At 41.5% G+C, this 10,904-nt stretch overlaps 1 protein-coding gene and 1 long non-coding RNA gene across 7 annotated transcripts in view; one reads left to right on the top strand and one right to left on the bottom strand.

The window, feature by feature from the left end:
* LOC102773063 overlaps positions 1-10,904 on the top strand; it is a 160,267-nt gene that overhangs the window by 82,693 nt on the left and 66,670 nt on the right. The gene's annotated exons all lie outside the window — the stretch shown is intronic.
* MRVI1 (murine retrovirus integration site 1 homolog) overlaps positions 1-10,904 on the bottom strand; it is a 115,937-nt gene that overhangs the window by 47,365 nt on the left and 57,668 nt on the right. For all 5 annotated transcript variants that reach the window (XM_006763467.2, XM_006763468.2, XM_015563714.1 and 2 more), the window contains one exon: positions 8,583-8,661. In XM_006763467.2, coding sequence (XP_006763530.1) covers positions 8,583-8,661 — 79 coding nt within the window. The remainder of the gene's footprint in view (positions 1-8,582; positions 8,662-10,904) is intronic.

Below are 10,904 nucleotides of genomic sequence, written 5' to 3'. Positions count from 1 at the left end.
CTGAGAAATAGTGCAGTGGCCAAACTCCTTGGAATTTGTCTCTTTTCCTTCCTTTACCTGACAAGATAGTTGGAAATAGTTGGTTCACATCTGGGAAATAAATACCTAAGTAGATTGTTTCTATGATTCTACCCTGAATTGGTGAAATAACGCATAATCCACTACTCCCCGTCTAAAGAAATAAGATAAGCCCCCACTTTGGTGTAATAAACCAAGTATTGGGACTATGAACAAAGTTAGAAAAAGAGCAGAAACCAATCCCACAAGCACCACTACACACAGCTCCCTCTGAACTTCCCCTTTCCCCACCATCCAAGCAATAGCAAAGCAGACACAGAACACCCAGTCCCCTACTAAATGCTGCAGGGAGGACAGAGGTCTCAGGTCAGGGGGAAGAGGCAGTGAAATTTGACCTGCAAAATATTATCTGGGTAAAGAGAAAATCCAGGTAGAAATGCCCATGTGAAAAGGACATGAAATAAAAACAAATGGCTTGGCAACTATTTCAAAATACTCTATAGTCAAAATAGGAAGGAAGGTATAAAGGAAAGGAGAAAGGAAACGTGCAGGAGACAGATGTCAGGATAAAAACAGAGGCAACAACACAGCAAAAATGCACTTTTGTGCAAAATGTATATACCACAAATTCTTTGACTCGTGGAAAAATTAGAACCTGACAAAAATGAAAATAGGAAATCAGAGCTGAGATGAGAGGATCACAGAAAGATGGAAGAAGATTACAATTTAGGGAAATGAATCGAAGACCACCAGAACTAAGCAAGACATTATAAAAAGATAGAACTAACCAATGTGTGGAAAATATGAACAAATAAAACAGATGCAGCCTCAAACTGAATTAGTGAGGAGGATGGGAGAGACTAAAATGAGCACAAGGAATGTAAAGAAGGGAAGACTAAAATATATGGAGATGGAATAATGGACTTGCACTTGAGAAATTTAGGGATTGTGGAGTCTCTAAAGTCGTGAACAAAACAAAAGAAAGAACATATCCAAAGATAGAAGAGAAGAAAAATTTTCCCCAATTGAGATAAAAGCTGAACTTGCAGATTGCATATTATATATGTAGAAAATGCTTCTCTAACACCCTCACAGGAGAATAAGCCATCTACAGGGAGAGGTGAGGACTGGAAATCAGCTGGTCCCAGACTTCTCTATAACACTGAGTACAGTATAGCATTTACAAAGTTCTGAAGAAAAGAATGACCCCAAATTTATAACCATCCAGATTGTCCTTCAAGAATTAAAGACATTTTCAAACATGCTAGAAGTGAGGGAACATAGCAACCTCTGAGTCCTTCTAGGAAAACTATTGAAGAATGAAATCCAGCTACACAAGAGATAAGTCAAAATCATAAAATTGGGAATGAGCAGCCATAGTAAAGGAATTAGTGATGAGCATTAAGTCCTTTTACAATTGTTTGGCTTAAACAATTATGGTTGCAGAATGAAATTTAAAGGTTATAAACTTAATATAAAAATAATTGTCATTTGTATATGTAGAAGTGAGAAGGTGGGAAGAAATGCTGCCATTTCATCTTTTCCTGTGGGAAGTCATTACTCCAAATTTGAAACATGTGATGTAAAAAATAGTACCTCAGTGACTCCAAAGCCTAATGCATTTCATAATATATATTTTAAACTTTTAAAAACTAATCTCTCTTTTTTTCTGGAGGAAGCAATTACCAAAATTCACAAGTCCTACAGTTTTAATTTACTTTAATTGAAATTCAGTTAAATTTGAATACCTTGTCTTTTTTTAAAAAAGTATTTCTAGCTATCTAACATAATCTCTCTCCATCCTCCCTTCCTCCTCCTGTATTTATGGGGAAAGGAGCATTTGGTGTAAGCTGTTTTTACTTTCTTGTTTGTATTTTTCACTATTAGTTGAATTTTAAAATCATGAACAGAGGCAACAGAGGCAACAACACAGAAAGTTATTTTTAAAATATCTGTCTATACTAGCTCATTCCAATGAAAACATTTGTTTCTGGCAATCTCAGGAACTTGGAAAAGTAACTTTTGGGGATTGTCGTTAAAGGTGCTCTGAGCTCCAGGATCACCCCCAAACAGCCAAAGCTACTAGTTGGGGTAAACTTTCTTCAGATCAGTCTTCTCAGGGAGCCTTTTCCTTGCCTAAGACTGGGGGCTCAGAGCCCAGACTGGGGTGTCTGAAAGGGCTGCCTGTTTAATGCATGTCTCTGCCTCAGCCCACACCTCTATCAACATCCAGGTCCAGAAACCCACCCACTTCCTAGGCATTGCCACCTGGACCAGGATAATAAAAGCCATTTGAACTGCTACCATTTATTGAACATCAACTATGCATTAGGCACACTTCCTCATTCTTCCTTACAACAGCTTTGCAAAGTAAATATCGCTAAGTTCATTTTCTGGGGAAACTACAAGCTAGGAAACTGAGGCTCAGCTAAGTTAAGTAGATTCCCCAGGGTCCCAACTTGTTAGCTGAGAGCTAGGATGCAAAACCAGGTCTGTCAGATTGTGGCATCCCTATGGACATTCAACATGTCTAAACCCAAACTCACTGTCTTCATTCTCAAGGGAGCATCTCGGAGCTCCCAATCCTGATTAATGACCCCATCACCCCCTCAGCCATGCAGACAGATGTCTGGTGGTCTTTCTGGTCTCCCTCTCCACCTCGGCCCCCTACCAAGTCCTGCCAAGCTGACCTCCAAATAGCTCTCAAACCTGTCCTCACAACCCTACCTGTCCATCTCAATCTACAGTCTCATCGCCTCTCACCAGGCTGTTTTCATACCCTCTTACCTGGTCTCGCTGCCTTCAGACTCGTCTTTTATATGCCAGGTTTCATAATGTGTCCAAAATTATCCTTAAACTCAGTTTTTATCCTGATGTTTCCTTGCCTGCAGACTTCTCTGGCTTTACAAGAGGTCCTGAATAAAGTTCACACTCGTTAATTGCTCCTCAAAGCCTTCACTCTCCCTGATCCCCACCCACTCTCCACCCTTGCTGTCCATCTCTCTGGGACACATGGCCCATACTTGACTCAAATGGATTTCTTCTGTTCCTGGAACATGCCAAGCACTAGAAGAGGCCTGCGTTCCTTTGCTCCTGCTATTCCCTCTGCCTTCTCTTCCTTGTCTCAAAACTCTCCTCCTGGAAACTTGTCCTGACTTACTGCCACTACTGAGCTAATGGCTTCTTCCTCCATGTTTTTACCTCCGTGTACAGCAACACCTTGCTCTCCAAGGCTGGTAGGGAACAAGATGGATCTCAGAGGTCAAATTATCAGATAAATGAATTTGACTCTTATAAACAATTTTAAAGTGAAAATTAACCATGGAAGGTGTTCAGTAAATGCATCCGGCATCCTATTTTCTCTAATTTTTAGAGTCTGTGTAGTTAAGAGCTTTAGCTTCACCACTTGCCACCTGCATAGCCTTGGGCAAGTTTCTTGTTCTCAAGATACCTCAGTTTGCTCAGATATAAAAGGGGCATGACAGTACCTACTTCACTCAGCACATATAATGTTTTTATGTGATACTGGTCTTTATTCTAGTAGAATCCTGACACATATTTTAATTCCTACCATCAAGGTTGTAGAACTTTAAAGAAAGCAAAGATTAAAAAATAAAAGGTTGTGGAACTCTATCTTTCCAGCTAAGTGGGATGCTGTACTCTGTGCTCCACAGTGTTTAGGACATTGCTGGAGACGTGGTGGGCAACCACGTGTGTGTTGATTGATATCTGCAGAGTTCTGACTTCTTTTCCCTGCATTCTAGAAGCCCTGTCAGAGAGCTGCATTCCTTCTGTATGCAGGACAAATGAGTTTGGGAGGCCTCCCTGAGAGCTGGAGAGGCTGCCCTTTAACAGGCTCTAAATACAGCAGTGCATATGAGCTCATTGGGTAAACACGAGTCTCTTATGATAGTTTGCTGTTCCTTTGGGAGATGGGAAGATCCTTATCAGAACATTCCAGAGTCTTACGAACTTTGGCTCTCCTTTAGTTTCTGAGGAGCGTGGGTAGGAGAGGGGTTGGCTTTTGCATGTGGTCTCTCCAGTTCTCTTCACAGGGACCACTTGTAGGATGTTTGAGTCTCATAGGACGTAGGATCATTTGGAGGTCATTTCAAGCCAAAGATGAAAGACTGAGCCAGTTCCAGGGCTGACCTCTGGGGGTGCAGAGATGAAAAGGGCTCAGGCCCTGCCACCACGGAGAGGGCCTTGTCCCAGCTGTTGTAATCAGGTCCCCTGCTATCTCAGTAGCCTCCCATCTCTTCCCTCTGTCTGCACTCGGGAGTCCTTTCCCAGCTCGATCCACTGGCCACACGCCAGAGAAATCCCTGAAATGCTAATCCAGTTCAGCTCTTCTTAGGACGAGCATTAGAATCCATAGTAGGACCTACAACACCCTCTGTGGTTAACCCTCTCCAGCATCTTGGGATCTTCAACAACTCATTCCTCCTCCTTAGGCTAAGTACATGTGGTTGCCTCTACCTGGAATGCCCTTGCCCCTCCCATTCAGTCTTTACGTATCTACTCAAATGCCACTTTTCTAGGAAGGACTTTTCTAGTACCTCCAGATCCTTCTTCCTTAAAAATCTATCGCAGTATGAAATGGAATGTTTGTTTCTCTAATCTCTGTCCCCTAGATAACAAGAACTCTTCTTATTTCAGGACCACAAGGGTTTATTTCTATATAGAGAAAAGTATTCATTGATATATTAAATGACAAAATTACAGTATTCTTTCAATACATATCCAAAGCAACTTGATAAAATTTAACACAAATCTTGAAACTTGCAAGAGAAGAATGTTTCCTTAAAATAAAAAATAAAAACATAAACTATAAGAAATATATAGGATATAAATATATAAAATAAAATGGAAAATAAAATATGATATATAATAAAAGATTACATATTCTTTTTCTAATTTATAATATAAAATAATATAAATATGAAATAACATTTAAAAATTAAAAGAGTGCATTTGTTTAATAGTCAGATACAACATGATCCTTGAAAGAAAAACACAAAAACAATTCAATCATAAACAGAAACCAGGGCAGTGTTCTCCTTATCACCATTATCACATTAGAGAATGTTACACAGTAATAAAACATGTATAGATACAGAAGAAAAAGACACATATGTTTCACACAATCACACATCAAAGACAAATAGTGAATTTGATACAAATACAAAGATTGAATCAGAAAAAGAATGGCATTCTGCAAGGTGGTCGAGAATCTTTGGATTTAGATTCATCTGGGTTCCAGTCCTGGCTTCAGCAATTACTAACCATGTGAACATGTCCTCCCTGAGCCTCAATTTCCTCCTTTGTAAAATGGGTATAATAAGGCCTACCTCCCAGAGTTGTTGTGAGCATTAGGTGAAATATTGTCAAATGCTTACCATAGTACCTGGGACCTAGTAATCACTCTAATAATAGTAATTATGCTCTTTAATCACTATAGTAATCACTCTCTCCCATTTGATAATAATATTATATAAGAAATATGTATAATAACCAAGCAGCATTCATCTATGCCACTATCAACTAGAAAACTCTAATGAAAAAAGAGTCTTCTTCATAATTAATAAAAAATATCAATCATGTACAACATGCACCAATATGAGAGATGGGAGAACTATATTTTAGAGAAAAAGAAAGGAATACCTAAATTAATAGAGGGATAGAGGGATAAACCATGTGCCTAAATGAGAACTAAATGTTTGCAAATTAAGTAATTTAATAATCTATAAGCTGCAACAAACAAAACTTGGACAGTTCTGAATCCAATGTGCAGCTTTTAAGCACTCACAATTAAAATGTATAAAATGGTATAAATTTCACTTAAAGAATTTGGTAACTAGGAGGCAAACTGGAAAGGACCTGGAATCCTTGAATCTTAGGTCATCTAATCCAACAAGGAGTGGAGACCCACAGAGGATGAGGAAAATATTTAAAGACTTTGTTAGTATGTGTCTGGACTGGGGACACCAACTCAGATCTCCTGGCTTCTTGTCCAGTTGTTTTCCATTAATTTAACTGAGTCTTTGCTTCTAGGATATAATGAATATTCTGAAAAAGAAACGCAATGAGGGAGAAGTAACCCCACTGCACACTAGAACATGTGACAAGGCAGGAGTAATTAAAATAATGTAGTTCTGGTCAGAATAAAACAGAATCTAAGGTTCAGAGCTAGTCTTTGGAATATATAAAAAAAGAGAATGTAGCAGGTTTGGCTCAGTGGATAGAGTGTAGGCCTGTGGACTGAAGGGTCCTGGGTTCAATTCCAGTCAAGGGCACATGCCCAGGTTGCGGGCTCAGTCCCCAGTAGGGGGCGTGTAGGAGGCAGCCTATCAGTGATTCTCTCCCATCATTGGTGTTTCTATCTCTCTCTCCCTCTCCCTTTCCCTGTGAAATCAATAAAAATATTTTTGAAAAAGAATGTAGTATATATTTATCTAAGCCACAATATAGTAAGAAATAAAATTATTAAAATATGATTGAGGTAACAGGGTCTTAAATCTTCAAATACCTATGTTAAAATAAATTTCAGAGATATTAGCAAAAAAATATAAATAGATCAAACTATAGACAAACTAGTAGAAAATAGACTTACTGTCCCAATTAAAGAGAATTAATCGTTTTATAATGATTTAAATGAAATAATGGAAGACTTCTCAAAGGAAAAGATAGGCAAAAAGGATTTTATAAAAACTTTGATTTCTCTAAAATAATACAAAACTTGTTTAAAAGCAAAAAAAATGATAGAATGAAAAATAGAAAAATACAGCCAACAACTGGTTATTATATATAGAGTTTACATACATTACCAACAAAAACAAACAAACCAACAAAAAAAAACAACACCCAAGATCCAAATGGTAATTCACCCAATAAGGGGGCGAGGGGGAAAGGAAATAAATATTTAAAAATTTAAAGTTTGAGCTTGCTTGCTAGCAAATTAATTGAAGTAATAATGAAGTAGCAGTTCACACTGATACTAATAATACATTATAGTTGTTATTATTATTGATTACCTGGTTCTCACTATATTCTGGCCAATTAGGAGAAAAAGCAAAGCAAAGTCTAGTACTGTTTGTTCTCAGGAGAGGGGCTCCTCGCTCAGCCCTTGCAGGAAGCTTTATACTTTGGAGACAATTCAGTAAATGCAAATGTTTCTACACTTTGACCCACTGACTCTCAGGCATGAGAATTAATCTCAAGGGGGTAAATTAAAGGAAGAAAAAAATAAACTACGAGTACAAAGCTGTTTAGAGTAGGGTTCTTCATCATAGTTAACTATAAACATCTGAAATCCCTAACAATAGATACAGCAACACAAAAGGATAGTGTGTACCCATTAAATGATAAATATGAGAACGAGTCAAAATACATGAAATTAGTTACGAAACTTTTAAAAGTAGGAATAGGAAGTTATATCTACCATCAAATTAATTGTGAAAAAAATTAAAAATATGTGTAAATACTGGGGAAAAATAGAAATTGTTGCTTTTTCAGAATTTATGGGGTTATGGTGGAATTTTAAGATAAATATTTTCCTAGTGTTTTGAATCTGCTTTAGTAAATTAAAAATTAAAAGTAGAGCAGTATATAACAATCTTTCCATATTTTCTCTAAAGATGGTTAATTTTTTCTGAAATTAGTACTTTAAAAAATTGTTGGCTTGGAGTGGTACACATACAATACAATATACAGATGATGTATTATACAATTATACACTTGAAACCTATATAATTTTATTAACCAATGTCACCCCAATAAATTCAATAAAAAGGAAAATAATATAATAATTAATAAATAAGAATAAAAAATAAAACATTGTTGGAAATTTTACTACTTGGAATCTTCTGTTAATGTTGAATAGGTAAATGTTAGTTACTATATTTCAGACCAGGGTCTTCCAACATGGTTGGTGGCACCCTGGACATGCCCATATGACAATCCTTAAGTAGAAGGCTTCTATGCTGAGACAGACTATAGGTAGCATGAGATATGGGATATCAGGAGAGGTGAGCCAGGGATGGGGGGTCAGGGGAAAAGACCCAAGGTCTCATTTTTCAGATGAGTCTGACAGGATGGCTGGGTGGGGACTTGCAGTCACTAGGAGGGAAGGGCTGGGGCTTGAACTTTGTGGTGACAGCAGATTCGAAAGCAAGAGATGACTCTGATATCTTGAAAAGAGGAACTGTTCTATTTGTGTGGCTTCTGGGTATGAGAGGAAAAGAAAAAGGAAGCGTCAAAAGTTCAGACCTGGGTCACCCTTCCAGGCCCACTTGGTGCTAATAAGCCTCAAGGAAGACTAGCAGGGTCTAGAAGGAGGGTTGGTTGGAAGGAGACACGTTTAGAGGTTCTCTGCGTGGGCAGGAAATATGATCTGATTAATTTATTCATCTGCAAATATTTACCTAGGGGCTGCTCTATGTTCGGTCCACACTCACCACTGGGACAGACAAAGGCTCTGACTTGAAGTCTAGTGTTTACACTTTGATCTGGCAAAAATGAGACCAGCTGTGGCCCGAGGAGTGCCTCTGCTGGGCCCCACCTACCTTTTTCCTGCTCCGCCGCTTCACTAAGTTCTGGAAGCTTGAGCCCCACTAAGTTCTGATTTCTCATCAGGATGTGCTCCTTTTTAGAAAAAGCAAAAGACAGCATTTCAGATGAGGACATCAGACTGGACTCTTTTCTCAGTTCTGTCTATGGCTCTGCAGCCTCCAAAGTGGGTGGACAATCATGACCAGGTGGCATCTGAGGGGAGTAGGAAGCCAGCCCTTCTCCCAGCCCACGAAGGTGCCTGATACCCACAGTGGCACCACACTCCTTGAGTGCAGAACTACTGCATGTTAAATTAGCCTGTGGGCCTCCTGGTGAGTGAGCGGCCAGCCACCCTGTGGCTGAGGCTGGAGAACAGAAGCAGAGCCCAGAGCTCTGGGGAAGGGAGGGTCCCCGGATGGGTATGTGGCTGCCCCTGGAAACAGTCTTTGGTGAGCTCCTGGCTGTGCTCTGGGCAGCTGGAGCTTCCTGCCCTATTGTTCTAGGCAGTGAGCTCCCACTCCCAGGAGTTGTGGCCTGCCCCCATTCATTCTCAGTGGCTTGAGTTACTAAACTCTCCACACAGATGAGGCCTGAGAAGTGCTGCCTCAAGGCAGCAGGCTCAGCAGCCAATGTCCTGCCTGGGGCCTCAGAAGGCAGAGCCGGGGGAGAGATGAGGATTCTGACCACAGTATGTAGCATAGGTCGGCTCACACCTCTTCCAAGTCCATCGGCACCAGGTCAGTGCCCCCAAGTGGAAATGCTTGACCCAGCTCCTCACCCCTGTGGCTGGTGCTATTAAGAGATTTTCAGTGCCCTAACCGGTTTGGCTCAGTGGATAGAGCGTCGGTCTACAGACTCAAGGGTCCCGGGTTCAATTCCGGTCAAGGGCATGTACCTTGGTTGCAGGCACATCCCCAGTGGGGAGTGTGCAGGAGGCAGCTGATGGATGTTTCTCTCTCATCGTGTTTCTAACTCTCTATCGCTCTCCCTTCCTCTCTGTAAAAAATCAATAAAGTATATATATTTTTTTAAAAAAGAGATTTTCAGTGCCCATGTGATAGAGGCCACTTGAATGGTTTGCCCCCTGGATAAAACAGGAAAGGATGGCCCAAACAGGAGTCACAGGATAGAGCCTTTTACCTGTTTCCTTAGCAAATCAGAAGCCCACAGCCAATCAGCTCTCAGCACACTGGATTGGGATGGGGGTACTCAGCTGCCAGGGCAGAGGTTAGTGGGATGGGGCCCCAAGGTTCTTTGTGGCTTTCTATGCTGCAGAGATAAGCCTGCAGGGGTATTGGGCAGGGGTGGCCTGTTGCCTGGGCCTGCCTTCTCTTCATTGCCAGAGGTCCATGAAGGCAAATACCTGGCTATCTGGCCCCCTTGGTGCCACCTTCCCCAGAGATCTGGGACTATGGCCCATCACAGGCAGATCGTCCAGCCTGTGCTGACACACTAGTGTGAAATGTTAACATCAGCAGCCAGGCCCCAGCGTTCCCTGAGCCTACAACTCAGCATCATGGCAGGTTTCTGAATAGGACAGTGGTCAGCACTAGAGTGTGTCCTGCTAGCACAGAAACCTCCTCACTTGTGCTTGACTGCTACCGGTGCCTCTATTCCTTCTCTGTCCCACGCCCCTCTGTGGAGGAGCCAGGAGAGTCTTGTCTAGCTCAGGCGGTGGGGGTGCCAGGTCCTGCCCTGTGGAGTCCTGGTTGGCTGGCCTGTGGCCTGGGTTGGCCCTCTGGGGAAGTGGGGGTTGGATAAAGACTCCTTTGTTCTGTTGACCTCTTCTGTCCCTCACATCCCGGTCTCTCTTTCCTCCATATCTGGACACCCTCACTCACCCATGCATAGCGTGGCAGCCCATGAAAGACCACTGTGCCTGGTTTGATGGCCAGTAAACGTTGGGGGACATCATGGATGCTAGAAAAAATTCACCAAGGAGGGGAGCAGCCCCTCATAGCCATTATTATACTTAGGGATGGATTTGAGGCCCTTTGTTAAGAGACATCAGGAAGGAAAGCTTAGGGCCATGATAAAGGAAAAGATATTTTATCCTTGCCTAACCCAGTCCTAGGCATGACAAGGCACTCCATCAAGGGCTTCCTGTTTATGAGCCACCAGCTCCAGCTGGAGGGGGAAACAAGCCCAGGACTGAGGGCCCATGTACCTCTGCACACCACCTCCCCCTGAATGTGGTGTTATGTGGCAACTGTGTCCCACACTGACCTCACCCGAGCAAGTGGGGTAAAAGCACCTGAAACTGGTGTTTACGAAGATGCTGTTCAGTGGACCTGATTTATCAGGGTGAGGAAGTTTAGGGCCCCATGAGGCCCATG

Source organism: Myotis davidii, unplaced genomic scaffold, assembly GCF_000327345.1.
Source record: "Myotis davidii unplaced genomic scaffold, ASM32734v1 scaffold118, whole genome shotgun sequence".
NCBI classification, from domain to species: domain Eukaryota; kingdom Metazoa; phylum Chordata; class Mammalia; order Chiroptera; family Vespertilionidae; genus Myotis; species Myotis davidii.
Note: the sequence above shows the minus strand (reverse complement) of the source record. Positions and strands in the feature narration are given on the sequence as shown.